Source organism: Oncorhynchus clarkii, chromosome 19 (genome assembly GCF_045791955.1).
Source record: "Oncorhynchus clarkii lewisi isolate Uvic-CL-2024 chromosome 19, UVic_Ocla_1.0, whole genome shotgun sequence".
NCBI classification, from domain to species: Eukaryota; Metazoa; Chordata; class Actinopteri; order Salmoniformes; family Salmonidae; genus Oncorhynchus; species Oncorhynchus clarkii.
The window spans coordinates 8,551,036-8,577,921 of NC_092165.1; the positions used below are offsets into that span (position 1 = coordinate 8,551,036).

At 48.2% G+C, this 26,886-nt stretch overlaps 1 protein-coding gene across 2 annotated transcripts in view; it reads right to left on the reverse strand.

The window, feature by feature from the left end:
• LOC139374687 (E3 ubiquitin-protein ligase RNF38-like) overlaps positions 1-25,141 on the reverse strand; it is a 47,070-nt gene extending 21,929 nt beyond the window's left edge. The window contains exons 1-2 of one of the 2 annotated variants that reach the window (XM_071115753.1): positions 25,007-25,141; positions 23,242-23,929 (exon numbers count right to left, since the gene is read on the reverse strand). In XM_071115753.1, coding sequence (XP_070971854.1) covers positions 23,242-23,851 — 610 coding nt within the window. In that variant the 5' untranslated portion in view covers positions 23,852-23,929; positions 25,007-25,141. The remainder of the gene's footprint in view (positions 1-23,241; positions 23,930-25,006) is intronic. The other variant, XM_071115754.1, reaches the window with a different exon arrangement.
• Positions 25,142-26,886: the final 1,745 nt, after the last annotated feature.

Genomic DNA, 26,886 nt, shown 5'->3' on the forward strand with positions numbered 1-26,886 from the left:
ACTAAGGCTATATAGACTAGATGATACTAAGGCTATATAGACTATATAGGCTACATGACACTAAGGCTATATAGACTAGATGATACTAAGGCTATATAGACTAGATGATACTAAGGCTATATAGGCTACATGATACTAAGGCTATATAGGCTACATGATACTAAGGCTATATAGGCTACATGATACTAAGGCTATATAGGCTACATGATACTAAGGCTATATAGGCTACATGATACTAAGGCTATATAGACTACATGATACTAAGGCTATATAGACTACATGATACTAAGGCTATATAGACTACATGATACTAAGGCTATATAGACTACATGATACTAAGGCTATATAGACTACATGATACTAAGGCTATATAGACTACATGATACTAAGGCTATATATAGACTACATGATACTAAGGCTATATATAGACTAGATGATACTAAGGCTATATAGACTAGATGATACTAAGGCTATATAGACTAGATGATACTAAGGCTATATAGACTAGATGATACTAAGGCTATATAGACTAGATGATACTAAGGCTATATATAGACTAGATGATACTAAGGCTATATATAGACTAGATGATACTAAGGCTATATATAGACTAGATGATACTAAGGCTATATATAGACTAGATGATACTAAGGCTATATATAGACTAGATGATACTAAGGCTATATATAGACTAGATGATACTAAGGCTATATATAGACTAGATGATACTAAGGCTATATAGACTAGATGATACTAAGGCTATATAGACTACATGATACTAAGGCTATATAGACTACATGATACTAAGGCTATATAGACTACATGATACTAAGGCTATATATAGACTAGATGATACTAAGGCTATATAGACTAGATGATACTAAGGCAATATAGACTACATGATACTAAGGCTATATAGACTACATGATACTAAGGCTATATATAGACTAGATGATACTAAGGCTATATAGACTAGATGATACTAAGGCTATATAGACTAGATGATACTAAGGCTATATATAGACTAGATGATACTAAGGCTATATAGACTAAATGATACTAAGGCTATATAGACTACATGATACTAAGGCTATATAGACTAGATGATACTAAGGCTATATAGACTAGATGATACTAAGGCTATATAGACTAGATGATACTAAGGCTATATAGACTACATGATACTAAGGCTATATAGACTAGATGATACTAAGGCTATATAGACTACATGATACTAAGGCTATATAGGCTACATGATACTAAGGCTATATAGACTACATGATACTAAGGCTATATAGACTAGATGATACTAAGGCTATATAGACTACATGATACTAAGGCTATATAGACTACATGATACTAAGGCTATATAGACTAGATGATACTAAGGCTATATAGACTAGATGATACTAAGGCTATATAGACTACATGATACTAAGGCTATATAGACTAGATGATACTAAGGCTATATAGACTAGATGATACTAAGGCTATATAGACTAGATGATACTAAGGCTATATAGACTAGATGATACTAATGCTATATAGACTAGATGATACTAAGGCTATATAGGCTACATGATACTAAGGCTATATAGACTAGATGATACTAAGGCTATATAGGCTACATGATACTAAGGCTATATAGACTAGATGATACTAAGGCTATATAGACTAGATGATACTAAGGCTATATATAGACTAGATGATACTAAGGCTATATATAGACTAGATGATACTAAGGCTATATATAGACTAGATGATACTAAGGCTATATATAGACTAGATGATACTAAGGCTATATATAGACTAGATGATACTAAGGCTATATATAGACTAGATGATACTAAGGCTATATAGACTACATGATACTAAGGCTATATAGACTACATGATACTAAGGCTATATAGACTACATGATACTAAGGCTATATAGACTACATGATACTAAGGCTATATAGACTACATGATACTAAGGCTATATAGACTACATGATACTAAGGCTATATAGACTAGATGATACTAAGGCTATATAGACTAGATGATACTAAGGCTATATAGACTAGATGATACTAAGGCTATATAGACTAGATGATACTAAGGCTATATAGACTAGATGATACTAAGGCTATATAGACTAGATGATACTAAGGCTATATAGGCTAGATGATACTAAGGCTATATAGACTAGATGATACTAAGGCTATATAGACTACATGATACTAAGGCTATATATAGACTAGATGATACTAAGGCTATATAGACTAGATGATACTAAGGCTATATAGACTACATGATACTAAGGCTATATAGACTACATGATACTAAGGCTATATAGACTAGATGATACTAAGGCTATATAGACTACATGATACTAAGGCTATATAGACTAGATGATACTAAGGCTATATAGACTAGATGATACTAAGGCTATATAGACTAGATGATACTAAGGCTATATAGACTAGATGATACTAAGGCTATATAGACTAGATGATACTAAGGCTATATAGACTAGATGATACTAAGGCTATATAGACTACATGATACTAAGGCTATATAGACTACATGATACTAAGGCTATATAGACTACATGATACTAAGGCTATATAGACTACATGATACTAAGGCTATATAGACTACATGATACTAAGGCTATATAGACTACATGATACTAAGGCTATATAGACTACATGATACTAAGGCTATAAAGACTACATGATACTAAGGCTATATAGACTACATGATACTAAGGCTATATAGACTACATGATACTAAGGCTATATAGACTACATGATACTAAGGCTATAAAGACTACATGATACTAAGGCTATATAGACTACATGATACTAAGGCTATAAAGACTACATGATACTAAGGCTATATAGACTAGATGATACTAAGGCTATATAGACTACATGATACTAAGGCTATATAGACTACATGATACTAAGGCTATATAGACTAGATGATACTAAGGCTATATAGACTAGATGATACTAAGGCTATATAGGCTACATGATACTAAGGCTATATAGACTAGATGATACTAAGGCTATATAGACTAGATGATACTAAGGCTATATAGACTAGATGATACTAAGGCTATATAGACTAGATGAAACTAAGGCTATATAGACTAGATGATACTAAGGCTATAAAGGATTAGAGATTTAACTCCTATTGTTGTTTTGATTATCAAACATCTGGACCTCAACATACAAACATGTTTGTGCGAGTTAGCATCTCGTGTGTGTGTGTGCGTGTGTGTGTGTGTGATCAGAGAGAGAAAAGGACTAGCAACACACCTTACATTCAGAAGCAGATATAGCGCGCACGCACACACACACACACACACGGCAAAGCCAGTAATCCAGGATTAAAGCAGCAGTTTTCAGATGACATCACATCACTACCAGACTGGTACTCCATCTCATCTTCTATTCAGTTTGTTTTCCCTTCTGGAGGTCTGACTGGGGTGACATCACATCACTACCAGACTGTTACTCCTTCTATTCAGTCATCTTCATCATCACTACCAGTTTGTTTGTTTTCCCTTCTGGAGGTCTGACTGGGGTGACATCACATCACTACCAGACTGTTACTACTGAGGTCACTACATCAGCCCTGCCCTGTCTGTCCTTGACTTCTCCCAAGTGGAGTCCCAAATGACTCCAGTGTCCACTTGGTTGCCATGGGTGAGGGGCGGGGATAGAGTGGATGTGTCAGGGTTGCCATGGGTGAGGGGCGGGGATAGAGTGGATGTGTCAGGGTTGCCATGGGTGAGGGGCGGGGATAGAGTGGATGTGTCAGGGTTGCCATGGGTGAGGGGCGGGGATAGAGTGGATGTGTCAGGGTTGCCCTGGGTGAGGGGCGGGGATAGAGTGGATGTGTAAGGGTTGCCATGGGTGAGGGGGGATGTGTCAGGGTTGCCATGTGTGAGGGGGGATGTGTCAGGGTTGCCATGGGTGAGGGGGGATGTGTCAGGGTTGCCATGGGTGAGGGGGGATGTGTCAGGGTTGCCATGGGTGAGGGGGGATGTGTCAGGGTTGCCATGGGTGAGGGGGGATGTGTCAGGGTTGCCATGGGTGAGGGGGGGGATGTGTCAGGGTTGCCATGGGTGAGGGGGGGATGTGTCAGGGTTGCCATGGGTGAGGGGGGGGATGTGTCAGGGTTGCCATGGGTGAGGGGGGATGTGTCAGGGTTGCCATGGGTGAGGGGGGATGTGTCAGGGTTGCCATGGGTGAGGGGGGATGTGTCAGGGTTGCCATGGGTGAGGGGGGATGTGTCAGGGTTGCCATGGGTGAGGGGGGATGTGTCAGGGTTGCCATGTGTAGGGGGGGATGTGTCAGGGTTGCCATGGGTGAGGGGGGGATGTGTCAGGGTTGCCATGGGTGAGGGGGATGTGTCAGGGTTGCCATGGGTGAGGGGGGGATGTGTCAGGGTTGCCATGGGTGAGGGGGGGGATGTGTCAGGGTTGCCATGGGTGAGGGGGGATGTGTCAGGGTTGCCATGGGAATGCGGAAAATAAATAAAAGAGAAGAGGAGAGACTGGGGAGGGGGAGAGAGAGGAGACAGAGGCATGGGTAAGATATATCGAGGGGAGAGAGAGGAGACAGAGGCATGGGTAAGATATATGGAGGGGAGGAGAGAGGAGACAGAGGCGTGGGTAAGATATATCGAGGGGAGAGAGAGGAGACAGAGGCATGGGTAAGATATATGGAGGGGAGGAGAGAGGAGACAGAGGCGTGGGTAAGATATATCGAGGGGAGAGAGAGGAGACAGAGGCATGGGTAAGATATATGGAGGGGAGGAGAGGAGAGAGGAGACAGAGGCGTGGGTAAGATATATGGAGGGGAGAGAGAGGAGACAGAGGCATGGGTAAGATATATGGAGGGGAGAGAGAGGAGAGAGAGGAGACAGAGGCATGGGTAAGATATATGGAGGGGAGAGAGAGGAGAGAGAGGAGACAGAGGCGTGGGTAAGATATATGGAGGGGAGGAGAGGAGACAGAGGCATGGGTAAGATATATGGAGGGGAGGAGAGGAGAGAGAGAAGTGGGTAAGATATATGGAGGGGAGGATAGGAGACAGAGGCATGGGTAAGATATATGGAGGAGAGGAGAGGAGACAGAGGCATGGTGGGACAGAGAGAGGGAGGTGGAGATCTCCAAGAGAAAGAGTATGGAGAGAGATAGATTGTGGCTTCTCTTGACTGCTATTGATTTTCTGTAAGCTTCAGAGTGCATCAGCTGTAAGGGGGATGGTGGGAAAGAGAGAGAGAGAGAGACAGACAGAGAGAGACGGGATGGTGGGACAGAGAGAGAAAGAGTGAGGGAGGGAGGGATCAGCTTCAGAGTGCATCAGCTATTTCTATCCATTTCCTCTTCCCTCCATTATTTTGTCACCATTTCACCCTCCAACACATTACACCCTCTCTCTACGCATCACCAGCCCCCCCACATCTCTTCTTCATGTCACCCCCCCCTCTCTCTACGCATCACCAGCCCCCCCCCACATCTCTTCTTCATGTCACCCCCCCCTCTCTCTACGCATCACCAGCCCCCCCTCTCTCTACGCATCACCAGCCCCCCCCCTCTACATCTCTTCTTCATGTCACCCCCCCCTCTCTCTACGCATCACCAGCCCCCCCCCACATCTCTTCTTCATGTCACCCCCCCCCCCCCACATCTCTCTACGCATCACCAGCCCCCCCCCACATCTCTTCTTCATGTCACCCCCCCCTCTCTACGCATCACCAGCCCCCCCCCCCACATCTCTTCTTCATGTCACCCCCCCCTCTCTCTACGCATTACCAACCCCCCCACACCTCTTCTTCATGTCACCCCCCCCTCTCTACGCATCACCAGCCCCCCCCCTCTCTCTACGCATCACCAGCCCCCCCCCCACATCTCTTCTTCATGTCACCCCCCCCCCCCTCTCTCTACGCATCACCAGCCCCCCCCCCCCCCACATCTCTTCTTCATGTCACCCCCCCCTCTCTCTACGCATCACCAGCCCCCCCCCACATCTCTTCTTCATGTCACCCCCCCCTCTCTCTACGCATCACCAGCCCCCCCCTCTCTCTACGCATCACCAGCCCCCCCACACCTCTTCTTCATGTCACCCCCCCCTCTCTCTACGCATCACCAGCCCCCCCACATCTCTTCTTCATGTCACCCCCCCTCTCTCTACGCATTACCAACCCCCCCACACCTCTTCTTCATGTCACCCCCCCCTCTCTACGCATCACCAGCCCCCCCACATCTCTTCTTCATGTCACCCCCCCTCTCTCTACGCATCACCAGCCCCCCCACACCTCTTCTTCATGTCACCCCCCCCTCTCTACGCATCACCAGCCCCCCCACATCTCTTCTTCATGTCACCCCCCCTCTCTCTACGCATTACCAACCCCCCCACACCTCTTCTTCATGTCACCCCCTCTCTCTACGCATCACCAGCCCCCCCCCACATCTCTTCTTCATGTCACCCCCCCCTCTACGCATCACCAGCTCCCCCCACATTTCTTCTTCATGTCACCCCCCCCTCTACGCATCACCAGCCCCCCCACATCTCTTCTTCATGTCACCCCCCCTCTCTCTACGCATCACCAGCCCCCCCACACCTCTTCTTCATGTCACCCCCCCTCTCTCTACGCATCACCAACCCCCCCCCCCCCACATCTCTTCTTCATGTCACCCCCCCTCTCTCTACGCATCACCATCCCCCCCCACATCTCTTCTTCATGTCACCCCCCCTCTCTCTACGCATCACCAGCCCCCCCACATCTCTTCTTCATGTCACCCCCCCCCCCTCTCTCTCATCCTCTCCATCCCTCCCTCATTAACACATCCCTTTGTAGCTCTCCTCTTCATATCTTTCTCTCTCCATCTCGCTCTTATCAGTAGCTGGTGAAATTGTTTCTTACTAACTTTTCACAACTAAAAACAAGAGAGAAATTGAGAGGCGAGAGGCGCGAGAGGGAGAGAGAGGCGAGAGGGAGAGAGAGGCGAGAGGGAGAGAGAGGCGAGAGGGAGAGAGGCGGGAGAGAGAGGCGAGAGGGAGAGAGAGGCGAGAGGGAGAGAGAGGCGAGAGGGAGAGAGCACGTGAGACACACACACAGGAAGATCTTAAGATATCTGAACACAACAGACAACAGACTTCAGCACCAGCCTTGTAGAATACAATGAGGCCTTCACCACAGACACACTACAATGCTACATCGTATAAATACCAACAGAGAATAAGCAAAGCACATGTAACTGACAGCACCTGTGTGTGTGTGTCTGTGTCTGTGTGTCTGTGTCTGTGTCTGCGTCTGTGTGTCAGCCAGTAAGTGGTGCTTCCCATTGTAGACACAGGAATGACACTCTCCCTTTCCCTCCCTTTCCCTCCCTCCCTCTCCCTCCCTTTCCCTCCCTCTCCCTCCCTCCCCTCCCTCCCTCCCTCCCTTTCCCTCTCTCCCTCCCTCCCTCCCTCCCTTTCCCTCTCTCTCCCTCCCTCAATTTGACTTTTGCCTTCTGCCATTCTTGTCTTCATTCTCTCCCCCCACCTCTGTAGTAGTAACAATGGTGATGTAATGATCTCCATGTCTCTCTATGTCCCCAATTGCACCTTATTCCCTTACATAGTAGACTAGTGTTAAACAGGACCCAATAGACCTCTCTGGTCACTAGTGTTAAACAGGACCCAATAGACCTCTCTGGTCACTAGTGTTAAACAGGACCCATAGACCTCTCTGGTAACTAGTGTTAAACAGGACCCAATAGACCTCTCTGGTCACTAGTGTTAAACAGGACCCATAGACCTCTGGTCACTAGTGTTAAACAGGACCCATAGACCTCTCTGGTCACTAGTGTTAAACAGGACCCATAGACCTCTGGTCACTAGTGTTAACCAGGACCCAATAGACCTCTCTGGCCACTAGTGTAACCAGGACCCATAGACCTCTCTGGTAACTAGTGTTAAACAGGACCCAATAGACCTCTCTGGTCACTAGTGTTAAACAGGACCCATAGACCTCTGGTCACTAGTGTTAAACAGGACCCATAGACCTCTCTGGTCACTAGTGTTAAACAGGACCCATAGACCTCTGGTCACTAGTGTTAACCAGGACCCAATAGACCTCTCTGGCCACTAGTGTAACCAGGACCCATAGACCTCTCTGGTCACTAGTGTTAAACAGGACCCATAGACCTCTGGTCACTAGTGTTAAACAGGACCCATAGACCTCTCTGGTCACTAGTGTTAAACAGGACCCAATAGACCTCTGGTCACTAGTGTTAAACAGGACCCATAGACCTCTGGTCACTAGTGTTAAACAGGACCCATAGACCTCTGGTCACTAGTGTTAAACAGGACCCATAGACCTCTGTTCACTAGTGTTAAACAGGACCCAATAGACCTCTCTGGTCACTAGTGTTAAACAGGACCCAATAGACCTCTCTGGTCACTAGTGTTAAACAGGACCCAATAGACCTCTCTGGTCACTAGTGTTAAACAGGACCCAATAGACCTCTCTGGTCACTAGTGTTAAACAGGACCCAATAGACCTCTCTGGTCACTAGTGTTAACCAGGACCCATAGACCTCTCTGGTCACTAGTGTTAAACAGGACCCAATAGACCTCTCTGGTCACTAGTGTTAAACAGGACCCAATAGACCTCTCTGGTCACTAGTGTTAAACAGGACCCAATAGACCTCTCTGGTAACTAGTGTTAAACAGGACCCATAGACCTCTGGTCACTAGTGTTAAACAGGACCCATAGACCTCTGGTCACTAGTGTTAAACAGGACCCAACAGACCTCTCTGGTCACTAGTGTTAAACAGGACCCAACAGAGCTCTGGTCACTAGTGTTAAACAGGACCCAATAGACCTCTCTGGTCACTAGTGTTAAACAGGACCCATAGACCTCTCTGGTCACTAGTGTTAAACAGGACCCAATAGACCTCTCTGGTCACTAGTGTTAAACAGGACCCAATAGACCTCTCTGGTCACTACTGTTAAACAGGACCCATAGACCTCTGGTCACTAGTGTCAAACAGGACCCAATAGACCTCTCTGGTCACTACTGTTAAACAGGATCCATAGACCTCTGGTCACTAGTGTTAAACAGGACCCAATAGACCTCTCTGGTCACTAGTGTCAAACAGGATCCATAGACCTCTGGTCACTAGTGTTAAACAGGATCCATAGACCTCTGGTCACTAGTGTTAAACAGGACCCAACAGAGCTCTTGTCACTAGTGTTAAACAGGATCCATAGACCTCTGGTCACTACTGTTAAACAGGATCCATAGACCTCTGGTCACTAGTGTTAAACAGGACCCAATAGACCTCTCTGGTCACTAGTGTCAAACAGGATCCATAGACCTCTGGTCACTAGTGTTAAACAGGATCCATAGACCTCTGGTCACTAGTGTTAAACAGGATCCATAGACCTCTGGTCACTAGTGTTAAACAGGACCCAATAGACCTCTCTGGTCACTAGTGTTAAACAGGACCCAATAGACCTCTCTGGTCACTAGTGTTAAACAGGACCCAATAGACCTCTCTGGTCACTAGTGTTAAACAGGACCCAATAGACCTCTCTGGTCACTAGTGTTAAACAGGACCCAATAGACCTCTCTGGTCACTAGTGTTAAACAGGACCCAACAGACCTCTGTTCACTAGTGTTCTGGTCTAATGTAATACACTAAACAGGGATCTGTTTGTGAAAAACCCTCTGTGCTGCTGACACAGTTCCTCCTCTGCTCCAAAGCCACCCAGACAGCCAATAAACAAGGCCCACACACACAGGCCACTCCCTAACGCTTAAACCCTAAAACTCACCAACACTACACATGGAAACACCCCACACACACAGGCCACTCTCTAACGCTTACACTCTAAAACCAGAACTCACCAACACTACACATGTAAACCCCCCACACACACACACACACACACACACACACACACGAACCTTCTCTCCATTACTCTCCACTCTCCCTCCCTTCCTGTTTCACTGACAGACAGGGCCCAGCCGAGAGACTCCTTCTGTCCTCCTCTCCCTCCCTCTTCCTGATTCACTGACAGAGAGGGCTCAGCCAAGAGACTCTCCTTCTGTCCTCCTCTTCCTGTTTCACTGACAGACAGGGCTCGGCCAAGAGACTCCTTCTGTCCTCCTCTCCCTCTCCCTGCTTCACTGACAGACAGGGCTCAGCCAAGAGACTCTCCTTCTGTCCTCCTCTTCCTGCTTCACTGACAGACAGGGCTCAGCCAAGAGACTCTCCTTCTGTCCTCCTCTTCCTGCTTCACTGACAGACAGGGCTCAGCCAAGAGACTCTCCTTCTGTCCTCCTCTTCCTGCTTCACTGACAGACAGGGCTCAGCCAAGAGACTCTCCTTCTGTCCTCCTCTTCCTGCTTCACTGACAGACAGGGCTCAGCCAAGAGACTCTCCTTCTGTCCTCCTCTTCCTGCTTCACTGACAGACAGGGCTCAGCCAAGAGACTCTCCTTCTGTCCTCCTATTCCTGCTTCACTGACAGACAGGGCTCAGCCAAGAGACTCTCCTTCTGTCCTCCTCTCCCTCCCTCTTCCTGTTTCACTGACAGACAGGGCTCAGCCAAGAGACTCTCCTTCTGTCCTCCTCTTCCTGCTTCACTGACAGACAGGGCTCAGCCAAGAGACTCTCCTTCTGTCCTCCTCTTCCTGCTTCACTGACAGACAGGGCTCGGCCAAGAGACTCTCCTTCTGTCCTCCTCTTCCTGCTTCACTGACAGACAGGGCTCAGCCAAGAGACTCTCCTTCTGTCCTCCTCTTCCTGCTTCACTGACAGACAGGGCTCAGCCAAGAGACTCTCCTTCTGTCCTCCTCTTCCTGCTTCACTGACAGACAGGGCTCAGCCAAGAGACTCTCCTTCTGTCCTCCTCTTCCTGCTTCACTGACAGACAGGGCTCAGCCAAGAGACTCTCCTTCTGTCCTCCTCTTCCTGCTTCACTGACAGACAGGGCTCAGCCAAGAGACTCTCCTTCTGTCCTCCTCTTCCTGCTTCACTGACAGACAGGGCTCAGCCAAGAGACTCTCCTTCTGTCCTCCTCTCCTTCTCTCTTCCAAAAGCATTTTCCCTCTAGTCACTATATTGTTGTCCTTCAACCCCTCCCTCTCCATTTCTGTCTCTCTCTAGGACTTCAGGAGAATTTGAAGCTGCCCAGCTGTGCTCTGCTACATTTACCTCACACACACACACACAGTATAACTGTTACAACAGAAACTAAACAGAGAGAGAAGAGAGACAGGCCTGAACAGAGAGAAGAGAAAGAGAGCAGGGGAAAGAGGGTGGAGGAGAGAGGAAACAGAAACCGAGAGAGAGACAGAGACAGAGACAGAGAGAGAGAGAGAGAGCATGATAGAACGAGTGCAGATTTGGCTAGTGGGGTTTGTGCCTCTTGTTGGTGAGAACTCATGAACAGAGGAGAAAGGGAGAAATAACAAAAACAAAAAGTGTCAACCTCCCCCTCACCCTCATCCCCCCCCTCATCCTCATCCTCATCCTCATCCTCACCCTCTCTTTGGCTGACACATTCTACCCTCAGACAGACAGACCGAACGCGTCGGCCCTCAGACAGACAGACCGACCGCGTCGGCCCTCAGACAGACAGACCGACCGCGTCGGCCCCCAGACAGACCGACCGCATCGGCCCCCTTAGACAGACAGACAGACCGCATCGGCCCCCTCAGACAGACAGACAGACCGCATCGGCCCTCTCAGACAGACAGACAGACCGCATCGGCCCCCTCAGACAGACAGACAGACCGCATCGGCCCCCTTAGACAGACAGACCGCATCGGCCCTCAGACAGACAGACCGACCGCATCGGCCCTCAGACAGACAGACCGACCGCATCGGCCCTCTCAGACAGACAGACAGACCGCATCGGCCCCCTCAGACAGACCGACCGCATCGGCCCCCTCAGACAGACAGACCGACCGCATCGGCCCCCTCAGACAGACAGACCGACCGCATCGGCCCTCAGACAGACAGACCGACCGCATCGGCCCTCAGACAGACAGCATCGGCCCTCAGACCGAGGAGGAATCAGACAGACTAACCCCTCTATCAGGAGTAATCAGACAGACTAACCCCTCTATCAGGAGGAGAGGAGGAGTAATCAGACAGACTAACCCCTCTATCAGGAGCAATCAGACAGACTAACCCCTCTATCAGGAGAAGAGGAGGAGGAATCAGACAGACTAACCCCTCTATCAAGAGGAGAGGAGTAATCAGACAGACTAACCCCTCTATCAGGAGGAGAGGAGTAGGAATCAGACAGACTAACCCCTCTATCAAGAGTAATCAGACAGACTAACCCCTCTATCAGGAGTAATCAGACAGACTAACCCCTCTATCAGAAGAGGAATCACAGACTAACCCCTCTATCAGAAGGAGAGGAGGAATCAGACAGACTAACCCCTCTATCAGGAGGAGAGGAGGAGGAATCAGACAGACTAACCCCTCTCTCAGGAGAGGAGGAATCAGACAGACTAACCCCTCTATCAGGAGGAGAGGAGGAGTAATCAGACAGACTAACCCCTCTATCAGGAGTAATCAGACAGACTAACCCCTCTATCAGAAGAGGAGGAATCACAGACTAACCCCTCTATCAGAAGGAGAGGAGGAATCAGACAGACTAACCCCTCTATCAGGAGGAGAGGAGGAGGAATCAGACAGACTAACCCCTCTCTCAGGAGAGGAGGAATCAGACAGACTAGAGGGAAGGATAGAGGGAAGGGACCTTCAAGGAGGAGAGGAGTGGAACAGACAGGGGACCTTCAAGGAGGAGTGGAGGAGGGGAACAGACAGGGGACCTCCAAGGAGGAGTGGGGGAGGGGAACAGACAGGGGACCTTCAAGGAGGAGTGGAGGAGGGGAACAGACAGAGGATCTTCAAGGAGGAGAGTAGAGGAGAGAGGGATCAATAGCCCTCATCCCTAGTGCAGGTGACCAGCGTGGGAAGACTGACAAGCCTCACACACACAGATAATAGATGTTCTATTGAGGAACCTAGACATCTAGTGCAGCATGTAGGGAATAGGGAGCTATTTGGAACTCATGTAGTGCAGCATGTAGGGAATAGGGAGCTATTTGGAACTCATCTAGTGCAGAATGTAGGGAATAGGGAGCTATTTGGAACTCATGTAGTGAGCCTGAGAAACAGATGCTGTAGATGTGGGTGCTATAGACGAACACACACAGAGCAGTCCTAAGCTTGTTCTCAGGAACCTCCTCCTTATTAAAACACAAGTGGATGTGGAGAAGGACATCTGGTGCACACGGCTGAATGTGAAGGGGTTTCTTACTCTCTGACATGGGCACGAGGGGGGGGGGGGGGTGTAGAGGATATGGGGAAATGAGGAAACAGGCCTTCCAATGACAACACACACACACACACACACACGCTACAGAATGCACATCCTGCTACATACACACAGGAACTTGTGACTTGGCAGTGTGTGTGTGTGTGTGTGTGTGTGTGTGTGTGGGGGTGTGTAGGTGTGTGTGTGTGTGTGTATATATGTGTGTCTGTGTGTTTTTCAGTCAGTCATCCACCTCTCCAGATCGAAATCCATTTGGACAGAAATGGCCATTCCAACAATCAATTTACGCAATTCTGCCACAGATATTGAGCTACTGTTTAACCACAGACCTAGAATCAGCTTCTCTCCCCCAACCATTACTTTAACCATTAGATACTAATTTAACCACAGACCTAGGATCAGCTACTCTCCCCCAACCATTAGATACTAATTTAACCACAGACCTAGGATCAGCTACTCTCCCCCAACCATTACTTTAACCATTAGATACTAATTGTTTCTATGATCAACGTAATACATCTGATGGCCATGCAGAATCGTCACAAGAAATCCCTCGTCTTTCATTGGACGATCGTTTACCTTGTGTGGCTGTCAGCCAAGTGGCGTTCCCTGGGTACTTTATTGAAGCAAAAAATAAAATATATTTTATTTTTTAAACTTGGACTTCCAATATAAAACAAAATGGTGAAATGGTTTCAAACACAGATGTTTTGATTGTTCAGATATCTGAAAGCTAATCTGACTCCTGCGTGTGTGTGTGTGTAGGTGTGTGTTTCAGTCAGTGGAGGAGGGAAACAGACAGAGGATCTTCATTCAAGGAGGAGAGTAGAGGAGAGAGGGATCAATAGCCCTCATCCCTAGTGCATCCCTAACTTAACCACAGATCAGCTTTTTCCTCCCCAAACCCAACCATTAGATACTAACTTAACCACAGATCAGCTTTTTCCTCCCCAAACCCAACCATTAGATACTAACTTAACCACAGATCTAGGATCAACTGGCACCTCCCCCAATCTAACCATTAGATACTAACTTAACCACAGATCTAGGATCAACTGGCACCTCCCCCAATCTAACCATTAGATACTAACTTAACCACAGATCTAGGATCAACTGGCACCTCCCCCAATCTAACCATTAGATACTAACAGATCTAGGATCAACTGGCACCTCCCCCAATCTAACCATTAGATACTAACTTAACCACAGATCTAGGATCAACTGGCACCTCCCCCAATCTAACCATTAGATACTAACTTAACCACAGATCTAGGATCAGCTGGCACCTCCCCCAATCTAACCATTAGATACTAACTTAACCACAGATCTAGGATCAACTGGCACCTCCCCCAATCTAACCATTAGATACTAACTTAACCACAGATCTAGGATCAGCTGGCACCTCCTCAAACCCAACCATTAGATACTAACTTAACCACAGATCTAGGATCAACTGGCACCTCCCCCAATCTAACCATTAGATACTAACTTAACCACAGATCTAGGATCAACTGGCACCTCCCCCAATCTAACCATTAGATACTAACTTAACCACAGATCTAGGATCAGCTGGCACCTCCTCAAACCCAACCATTAGATACTAACTTAACCACAGATCTAGGATCAACTGGCACCTCCCCCAATCTAACCATTAGATACTAACTTAACCACAGATCTAGGATCAACTGGCACCTCCCCCAATCTAACCATTAGATACTAACTTAACCACAGATCTAGGATCAACTGGCACCTCCCCAAACCCAACCATTAGATACTAACTTAACCACAGATCTAGGATCAACTGGCACCTCCCCCAATCTAACCATTAGATACTAACTTAACCACAGATCACGGATCAGCTTTTCCCTCCCCAAACCCAACCATTAGATACTAACTTAACCACAGATCTAGGATCAGCTGGCACCTCCCCAAACCAAAGGGGGATGAAACACCAAACTGACAGTACTGGTGGTGAGGATGAAGCTTATTGGCATGACGACGCTAGAGACTGCTCTCATCTGTCTGCCTCTCTCCTCCATCCCCCCTAGCATCATGTCTCTCCTCCATCCCCCCTATCCCTACTGTCATCATGTCTCTCCTCCATCCCCCCCTATCCCTACTGTCATCATGTCTCTCCCTCTCCATCCCCCCTATCATCATGTCTCTCCCTCTCCTCTATCCCCCCTATACCTACTGTCATCATGTCTCTCTCCTCCATCCCCCCTATCCCTACTGTCATCATGTCTCTCTCTCCTCCATCCCCCCTATCCCTACTGTCATCATGTCTCTCTCTCCTCCATCCCCCCTATCCCTACTGTCATCATGTCTCTCCTCCATCCCCCCTATCCCTACTGTCATCATGTCTCTCCTCCATCCCCCCTATCCCTACTGTCATCATGTCTCTCCCTCTCCATCCCCCCTATCATCATGTCTCTCCCTCTCCTCCATCCCCCCTATCCCTACTGTCATCATGTCTCTCTCTCCTCCTCTGGTCACTAGTGTTAAACAGGACCCAATAGACCTCTCTGGTCACTAGTGTTAACCAGGACCCATAGACCTCTCTGGTCACTAGTGTTAAACAGGACCCAATAGACCTCTCTGGTCACTAGTGTTAAACAGGACCCAATAGACCTCTCTGGTCACTAGTGTTAAACAGGACCCAATAGACCTCTCTGGTAACTAGTGTTAAACAGGACCCATAGACCTCTGGTCACTAGTGTTAACCAGGACCCATAGACCTCTGGTCACTAGTGTTAAACAGGACCCAACAGACCTCTCTGGTCACTAGTGTTAAACAGGACCCAACAGAGCTCTGGTCACTAGTGTTAAACAGGACCCAATAGACCTCTCTGGTCACTAGTGTTAAACAGGACCCATAGACCTCTCTGGTCACTAGTGTTAAACAGGACCCAATAGACCTCTCTGGTCACTAGTGTTAAACAGGACCCAATAGACCTCTCTGGTCACTACTGTTAAACAGGACCCATAGACCTCTGGTCACTAGTGTCAAACAGGACCCAATAGACCTCTCTGGTCACTAGTGTTAAACAGGACCCAACAGAGCTCTTGTCACTAGTGTTAAACAGGATCCATAGACCTCTGGTCACTACTGTTAAACAGGATCCATAGACCTCTGGTCACTAGTGTTAAACAGGACCCAATAGACCTCTCTGGTCACTAGTGTCAAACAGGATCCATAGACCTCTGGTCACTAGTGTTAAACAGGATCCATAGACCTCTGGTCACTAGTGTTAAACAGGATCCATAGACCTCTGGTCACTAGTGTTAAACAGGACCCAATAGACCTCTCTGGTCACTAGTGTTAAACAGGACCCAATAGACCTCTCTGGTCACTAGTGTTAAACAGGACCCAATAGACCTCTCTGGTCACTAGTGTTAAACAGGACCCAATAGACCTCTCTGGTCACTAGTGTTAAACAGGACCCAATAGACCTCTCTGGTCACTAGTGTTAAACAGGACCCAACAGAGCTCTTGTCACTAGTGTTAAACAGGATCCATAGACCTCTGGTCACTACTGTTAAACAGGATCCATAGACCTCTGGTCACTAGTGTTAAACAGGACCCAATAGACCTCTCTGGTCACTAGTGTCAAACAGGATCCATAGACCTCTGGTCACTAGTGTTAAACAGGATCCATAGACCTCTGGTCACTAGTGTTAAACAGGATCCATAGACCTCTGGTCACTAGTGTTAAACAGGACCCAATAGACCTCTCTGGTCACTAGTGTTAAACAGGACCCAATAGACCTCTCTGGTCACTAGTGTTAAACAGGACCCAACAGACCTCTGTTCACTAGTGTTCTGGTCTAATGTAATACACTAAACAGGGATCTGTTTGTGAAAAACCCTCTGTGCTGCTGACACAGTTCCTCCTCTGCTCCAAAGCCACCCAGACAGCCAATAAACAAGGCCCACACACACAGGCCACTCCCTAACGCTTAAACCCTAAAACTCACCAACACTACACATGGAAACACCCCACACACACAGGCCACTCTCTAACGCTTACACTCTAAAACCAGAACTCACCAACACTACACATGTAAACCCCACACACACACACACACACACACACACACGAACCTTCTCTCCATTACTCTCCACTCTCCCTCCCTTCCTGTTTCACTGACAGACAGGGCCCAGCCGAGAGACTCCTTCTGTCCTCCTCTCCCTCCCTCTTCCTGATTCACTGACAGAGAGGGCTCAGCCAAGAGACTCTCCTTCTGTCCTCCTCTTCCTGTTTCACTGACAGACAGGGCTCGGCCAAGAGACTCCTTCTGTCCTCCTCTCCCTCTCCCTGCTTCACTGACAGACAGGGCTCAGCCAAGAGACTCTCCTTCTGTCCTCCTCTTCCTGCTTCACTGACAGACAGGGCTCAGCCAAGAGACTCTCCTTCTGTCCTCCTCTTCCTGCTTCACTGACAGACAGGGCTCAGCCAAGAGACTCTCCTTCTGTCCTCCTCTTCCTGCTTCACTGACAGACAGGGCTCAGCCAAGAGACTCTCCTTCTGTCCTCCTCTTCCTGCTTCACTGACAGACAGGGCTCAGCCAAGAGACTCTCCTTCTGTCCTCCTCTTCCTGCTTCACTGACAGACAGGGCTCAGCCAAGAGACTCTCCTTCTGTCCTCCTCTTCCTGCTTCACTGACAGACAGGGCTCAGCCAAGAGACTCTCCTTCTGTCCTCCTCTCCCTCCCTCTTCCTGTTTCACTGACAGACAGGGCTCAGCCAAGAGACTCTCCTTCTGTCCTCCTCTTCCTGCTTCACTGACAGACAGGGCTCAGCCAAGAGACTCTCCTTCTGTCCTCCTCTTCCTGCTTCACTGACAGACAGGGCTCGGCCAAGAGACTCTCCTTCTGTCCTCCTCTTCCTGCTTCACTGACAGACAGGGCTCAGCCAAGAGACTCTCCTTCTGTCCTCCTCTTCCTGCTTCACTGACAGACCGGGCTCAGCCAAGAGACTCTCCTTCTGTCCTCCTCTTCCTGCTTCACTGACAGACAGAGCTCAGCCAAGAGACTCTCCTTCTGTCCTCCTCTTCCTGCTTCACTGACAGACAGGGCTCAGCCAAGAGACTCTCCTTCTGTCCTCCTCTTCCTGCTTCACTGACAGACAGGGCTCAGCCAAGAGACTCTCCTTCTGTCCTCCTCTTCCTGCTTCACTGACAGACAGGGCTCAGCCAAGAGACTCTCCTTCTGTCCTCCTCTCCTTCTCTCTTCCAAAAGCATTTTCCCTCTAGTCACTATATTGTTGTCCTTCAACCCCTCCCTCTCCATTTCTGTCTCTCTCTAGGACTTCAGGAGAATTTGAAGCTGCCCAGCTGTGCTCTGCTACATTTACCTCACACACACACACAGTATAACTGTTACAACAGAAACTAAACAGAGAGAGAAGAGAGACAGGCCTGAACAGAGAGAAGAGAAAGAGAGCAGGGGAAAGAGGGTGGAGGAGAGAGGAAACAGAAACCGAGAGAGAGACAGAGACAGAGAGAGAGAGAGAGAGAGAGAGAGAGAGCATGATAGAACGAGTGCAGATTTGGCTAGTGGGGTTTGTGCCTCTTGTTGGCCATCCCCCCTATCCCTACTGTCATCATCATGTCTCTCCTCCATCCCCCCTATCCCTACTGTCATCATCATGTCTCTCCTCCATCCCCCCTATCCCTACTGTCATCATCATGTCTCTCCCTCTCCTCTCCCTCTCCTCCATCCCCCCTATCATCATGTCTCTCTCTCCTCTCCATCCCCCTATCATGTCTCTCCCACTCTCCTCCATCCCCCCTATCCCTACTATCATCATGTCTCTCCCACTCTCCTCCATCCCCCCTATCCCTACTATCATCATGTCTCTCCCTCCCTCTCCTCCACCCCCATGTTCTTTCTCCTCTTGTTCAGAGTGCTCTCTCTCTCTCAGGTCTGTCTGTGTATGTTATCCTCCCCACTTCACACACAAAGCTGATTGTGAATCCCTGGTTGCGCTACACTGTGTGTGTGTGTGTTAAACTCAGAGCAGCTCGTACTGACATCCACTCTCCCAGACAGATATTTCCAGTCCCAGCGTACCATTCGCTGTTGCTCAGCAGACACACACACACCTGAATACAGCTGCAACGTCAAACACTCAAACACACAGCATCATTTCATCACTTAATACGAGCAGAATGAGCAAGTGTGTGTGTGTGTGTGTGCTGGGGAGTTTGCTGTACAGTCTAGAGGGAGAGACTCTCCACAGGTCCTGTTCACTATCGAGCAGAAAGTCTATACAGTGAAACAGTGTTTTCTGGTTCAGTACACGGGCCACTGTTAGGTTAGGGTTAGGGGTCAGTACACGGGCCACTGTTAGGTTAGGGGTCAGGGGTTAGGGGTTAGGGGTTAGGGGTCAGTACACGGGCCACTGTTAGGTTAGGGGTTAGGGGTCAGTACACGGGCCACTGGGTGAAAGTTTATTTATATTTTACATACACCCTTCCATATAGCCTAGTTACTATGGCAACTGTCAAACAATGCCCCCCCTACCAATTCGGCTAAGAATTTATACTTATTTTTATTAATTTACCTTTATTTAACGAGGCGAGTCAGTTAAGAACAAATCCTGATTTACAATGATGGCCTACCGCAGACGACGTTGGGACAATTGTATGGGACGGCCGGTTGTGATACAGCCTGGAATCGAACCAGGGTCTGTAGTGACACCTCTAGCAGGGAGATGCAGTGTCTTAGACCGCTGAACCAGGGTCTCTAGTGACACCACTAGCAGGGAGATACAGTGTCTTAGACCGCTGAACCAGGGTCTGTAGTGACGCCTCTAGCACGGAGATACAGTGCCTTAGACCGTTGTGATACAGCCTGGATTCGAACCAGGGTCTGTAGAGACACCTCTAGCAGGGAGATGCAGTGCCTTATACCGTTGTGATACAACCTAGATTTGAACCAGGGTCTGTAGTAACACCTCTAGCAGGGAGATGCAGTGCCTTATACCGTTGTGATACAACCTAGATTTGAACCAGGGTCTGTAGTAACACCTCTAGCAGGGAGATGCGGTGCCTTAGACCGTTGTGATACAGCCTGGAATCGAACCAGCGTCTGTAGTGAAAACGTGTCGACTAAATATAATTTTATATTGTGACAGAAACCAACTAGACTTCACCGAGTAGTAGGCCTGTAACCTCCAGGAAGAACACCACGGTACTGTGTGGTGGTAGTGCTGGAGTGGATGTCGTTCCAGGAACCTGTGGATTCTGTCACCCGATCCACTGCAATGGAACACAACAACTCGTCTGGATATTGACCTGCATTTAGACGAGAGAAGAAAGAAGGGGAGATTCATCCTGCCCGTTTTTCTCCATTCAATATGGCCTACAGCCGTCATCTTCATCCTGAGTTAATAAGTGACTGCGCTTGTTGAATTCCGTTTCAGTTTGGAACTGAACACAACGTTGCATTCTGTTTGTTGTTTTTTTACTAGGGTTGCATTTATTAGTACATACCGCACAAAAAGAAACAAACATTTTGCAACTGAAACAAAGCTATTCTTATTGGACCAGTTCAGGTTACTCCCTCTCCGTTCAAGTCTGTTTTATTCCGTTGGGTGCCTAATGAACATGACCCATGTCGGAATGCTGCATTTGTTATTGTAGCAGGATCTCACTGCTTTTAAACTCTGGTAGCACAGCGGTCTGAGGCACTGCATCTCCCTGCTAGGTGCCGCCCTGTTCAGTGGGGCTGGATTGGTTCAGTGGTCCACAGCTGCCCTGGCACAGCGGTCTGAGGCACTGCATCTCCCTGCTAGAGGTGTCACTACAGACCCTGGTTCGATTCCAGGCTGTATCACAGCGGTCTGAGGCACTGCATCTCCCTGGCTAGAGGTGTCACTACAGACCCTGGTTCAGCGGTCTGAGGCACTGCATCTCCCTGCTAGAGGTGTCACTACAGACCCTGGTTCAGCGGTCTGAGGCACTGCATCTCCCTGCTAGAGGTGTCACTACAGACCCTGGTTCAGCGGTCCTAGACACTGCATCTCCCTGCTAGAGGTGTCACTACAGACCCTGGCACAGCGGTCTGAGGCACTGCATCTCCCTGCTAGAGGTGTCACTACAGACCCTGGCACAGCGGTCTGAGGCACTGCATCTCCCTGCTAGAGGTGTCACTACAGACCCTGGTTCAGCGGTCCACACTGCGCTAGAGGTCACTACAGACCCTGGCACAGCGGTCTGAGGCACTGCATCTCCCTGCTAGAGGTGTCACTACAGACCCTGGTTCAATTCCAGGCTGTATCACAGCGGTCTGAGGCACTGCATCTCCCTGCTAGAGGTGTCACTACAGACCCTGGCACAGCGGTCTGAGGCACTGCATCTCCCTGCTAGAGGTGTCACTACAGACCCTGGTCGATTCCAGGCTGTATCACAGCGGTCTGAGGCACTGCATCTCCCTGCTAGAGGTGTCACTACAGACCCTGGCACAGCGGTCTGAGGCACTGCATCTCCCTGCTAGAGGTGTCACTACAGACCCTGGTTCAATTCCAGGCTGTATCACAGCGGTCTAAGGCACTGCATCTCCCTGCTAGAGGTGTCACTACAGACCCTGGTTCGATTCCAGGCTGTATCACAGCGGTCTGAGGTAATGCATCTCCCTGCTAGAGGTGTCACTACAGACCCTGGTTCGATTCCAGGCTGTATCACAGCGGTCTAAGGCACTGCATCTCTGTACTAGAGGCATCACTACAGACACCCTGGTTCGATTCCAGGCTGTATCACAACGGGCCGTGACTGGGAGTCCCATAGTGCTGCCCACCATTGGCCCAGCGTCGCCCGGGTTAGGCCACCTTTGTAAAATATGACTTTGTTCTTAACTGACTTGCCTAGTTAAATAAAAAGGTTCAAATTAAAGAACATTTTACATACGGGTGGAGCGGGGAATGGAGCCCACAACCCTGGCATTGTCAGCTCTACGCTCTACCAACTGAGCCATACAGGACCACAGTCGCCCGACGGCCTAGGCACAGTCGCCCGACGGCACGGCCTAGACACAGTCGCCCGACGGCACGGCCTAGACACAGTCGCCCGACGGCACGGCCTAGACACAGTCGCCCGACGGCACGGCCTAGACACAGTCGCCCGACGGCACGGCCTAGACACAGTCGCCCGACGGCACGGCCTACACACAGTCGCCCGACGGCCTACACACAGTCGCCCAACGGCCTACACACAGTCACCCAACGGCCTACACACAGTCATCTAACGGCCTACACACAGTCATCTAACGGCCTACACACAGTCATCTAACGGCCTACACACAGTCATCTAAAGGCCTAGACACAGTGAGAGAGGAACAGGCGGAGAGAGAGAGAGACAGACAGACTAGAGTTCATCTCAGTGCATCTTGGCAGCATCATGCACAAAGCTAAATGTAGTGTGTGTGTGTGGTGTGTTACAGACTGCTTGTTCCATGTAACTACTATGTAATAAACCATCTAGCTGCACCTCTGTGGCAGCACATAACAGCGTCTACTTAATTAGAATAGAACTAATGTGCAGTCACACACACACATTACCATGCCAACACGATATAGCTGCCTGCCTAGCCCCCCCCCCCCCCTGCTCTCCCTTTCAGAAGCTGATCCTTAGTGCATTAAACCAGATCGAGTTCTCTGTCTCTCCTCACTGCCCCTCTCTTTCCCTGCCTGGCTATTCTCTGACACACACTGTTGTGTGCCATCACAGAAACACACACATTTCCTCTGTCTCCGGGACACTAGAGGCTACAACAGAGCAGATTCTCTAGCTGGTCGGGTCAAGGATAGTCGACACACAAGACACTAGACAAGAACCCAGAAATGAGAGCACTGCTGAGGAAGGAAGGGAGAGAATGCTTACCTGCGGGTGAGATGCGATGTGCTCCAGGCGGTCCCGACTGCCTCTGAGCGCCGGGGGAGACGTTAGATCCCGGGGCTCGTATGCTGTGCTGCTCCGTGTGGTGGCTGTGAGCTCCAAGGGGTGAGCAACCAGAGTTGTGCTGCTGTTGATGATGTTGCTGCTGGCTGTGGTGATGGTGGTGATGGTGGTTAGGTCCGTTTCCCCCGTTGGCATTAATCCCGGGGCCGGTCGCACCATACTGCTGGTAGAATCCAGACCGAGAACGCGATCGAGTCCTGGGCGGCTCCATGGCCATTTGATAGGGGTGGTGATGGAAGAAAGATGAGGCGAGGGGGGAGGACGTGGGAGGGGATTGCGGAGGAGAACCGTTGGAGTTGGAAGAACGAAGCGGCAGAAATCCCCTAGCGCCGCTGGTCTGACTGTAGCTGGCTACTAGTCCTCCCCTGCCCCCCTCGGCGCCCCCGTATTCTGTTCGCTCCTGCGACTCGGCTACTGCCCCCGCAACGTCACATAAATTACCCCCTTTTGGTACAGGCTCCGGGGTGGAGGGCAGTCGGGAGAAAATACAGGGTTCCTGAGTCGTCAGTTGACCCGTGGCTGCGATTGGCATTTCCTTTTGGTGGTTTCCTCGTTTTCTTTTCTGTCGTTCTCTGTATTCCCCGGTTTCCTCACCAGAAAATCTTTCTTTCTAAAATAAAATACAACTTTGGAACATACAGCTGATGACTGTTTAGAAAAAGTAAACGTTAGCAAACTAATCAGCCTAAAACAACAACCGGGTTTAAAAGGCTTCTCATTGAAAGCTGTTGTTTATAACTACGTAGCTTTCAAATGTCAAACTATTTTGTGACATAGCTTTGTTTACGCTTTCAGGAAACTCCCTGTCTCATGGATCACACAGAAATAAAAACTGAGCTCGTCCCTTTTCACATAAACATTTATCCAACTCTCAACTTTCACTTTATACATATATATATATTTTGTTTTAATTGGTAAACTACAGCGGTTCAATGTTTTCTATGAATAGACTGACTTAGTTTATTCAGCTAGCTAACTGGGTACAGTATACTTCCGTGAAAACCGCCCAGGGCACCGTATCCTGTAACGCCATGGCTAACTAGCATGCTAACTTACAACAACACACGGTTTAGCACCGATACTCGGTTACGACAAACTACCAGTAGTAACAAACTACACAGATCATTCGTGGCCCTGCCTAACGTTGTGTAAAGTTTTTTTTGTGGGGGTTAGTTTTGATAGTTTGAGTGAGTACGTCGTTAACTTATTCAGACAGTTAGCTAGAATAGTTAGCCAACTAATAGCATATTAGCCAACGAACCAACCCTTCCTCCCACAGAGAGAAAACCAAGCTAACTAGTCACCCATGTCCTCAATTCCCTTTAAAAACGTCCCTGGTTACCAGTGTGTTAAACAAAAACAAAATAGCGTATAAACTTACCATGAGCAGCTCATGTCAGCTAGTTAAATTTAAAGCTAGTACTGAATTTAAATCAATTTAGTTAGTTCCCGTCAGTCCCAACGGAGAGAAAGCGTTTTCCAACCGGAGAAGCCCGGTCACGGCCAGAAGGAATAGAGCTTTTTGCCTCTTGACTGAATGAAAAGTGTCGAATCTCAAATATCAAAGAAAAAAAAAACCCACACAAAATAGATTTAATTCGAGCTAAAAGTGGGATTTCACCTCTTTGTTCGGCGTTGACAAAACACCCGTTTGTTCCCAAGATACCATGTTTTCTTAATCACTTACCTTTAAATACACGCTACGGTCTCTACTTCATTCCCGAACTGCGACCAGTCGGTAATATTTTGATCCGTGTGTGTTTATGGACGGTGGCGTGTATTCGCTCGATGTCAACGTGAAATGTGACGAACCGTCAAAAGCAGAAGTCGGATTTCACCCAGCCCGGACTAATCAATAGCAGAATTGTATTTATTTATTATTTTCGATATTTAAACCCCCGAAAATCATCTGGGTACCGTGGGTCGTCAATGGATTTATATTGCAATTATTTTTTGGGATTACAGTGAAGGGAATCGTTTCAATAAAAAAATGTCCTATAACTTTCTCAAGGCTAAATTGTGTGTTTGAGTCCGATCGTTGCTTGATTGGTTTTGTCTGGTAAAATCAAACGAAATCTTCCATGCACTAGCAAGACCATAAGGGGCATTTAAATGATTTATTTACATGTAGCCTGCTAGCTAATGCAGCTTCTTAACCGGTATTTTTTTATGCCTGTTTATAAAAGTAGACTTTTTGTTGTTGTTGAGAATACAGGAACTATTGGGGAAACAACCAATATTAGCGCTGTTAAGGATTTGAAAATTACAAACTACATTACCAAAAGTATGTGGACACCTACTCGTCGAACATCTCATTCCAAAATCATGGGTATTAATATGGAGTGTGTCCCCCTTTGCTGCTATAACAGCCTCCACTCTTCTGGGAAGGCTTTCCACTAGATGTTGGAACATTGCTGCTATAACAGCCTCCACTCTTCTGGAAAGGCTTCCCACTAGATGTTAGAACATTGCTGTGGGGACTTGCTTCCATTCAGTCACAAGAGCATTGGCGAGGTTGGGCACTGATGTTGGGCGATTAGGCCTGGCTTGCATTCAGTGTTCCAATTCATCCCAAAGGTGTTTGATGGGTTTGAGCTCAGGACTCTGTGCAGACCTGTCAAGTTCTTCCACACCGATCTCGACAAACCATTTCTATATGGACCTCACTTTGTGTACAGGGGCATTGTCATGCTGAAACAGGAAAGGGACTTCCCCAAACTGTTGCCACAAAGTTGGAAGCACAGAATCTTCTAGAATGTCATTGTTATGCTGTAGCCTTAAGATTTCCCTTCCCTGGAACTAAGGGGCCTGAACCATGAAAAACAGCCCCAGACCATTATTCCTACACCACCAAACTTTACAGTTGGCACTCTGCATGTAACTACTATTTCATTTAGTGGTGAAGCGTGATCCATCACTCCAGAGAACGCATTTCCACTGCTCCAGAGTCCGTTGGCGGCAAACTGTACACCACGCATGGTGATTTTAGGCTTGTGTGCTGCTGCTCAGCCATGGAAAACCATTTCGTGACGCTCCCGACGGACAGTTCTTGTGATGACGTTGCTTCCAGAGGCAGTTTGGAACTCGTTAGTGAGTGTTACAACCGAGGACAGAAGATTTGTACACGCTGCGCGCTTCAGCACTCGCCAGTCCCATTCTGTGAGCTTGTGTGTCCTACCACTTCGCACTGAGCCGTTGTTGCTCCTAGACATTTTTACTTCACAATAACAGCACTTACAGTTGACCAGGGCAGCTCTAGCAGGGCAGCTCTAGCAGGGCAGCTCTACCAGGGCAGCTCTAGCAGGGCAGCTCTACCAGGGCAGCTCTACCAGGGCAGAACTTTTATGAAATGAATTGTTGGAAAGGTGGCATGCTATAACGGTGCCACGTTGAAAGTCGCTGAGCTCTTCATAAATATTTTCTCTTTCTTGAACTGCTTGTAAGTAAGCATTTCACTGTAAGGTCTTGTTGTATTCGGCGCCTGTGACTAATAAAGTTTCATTTGATTTGAATTGATTGATTGTATTATTCATTACTTATACAGAAATGTAAACATTTCAATAAAGA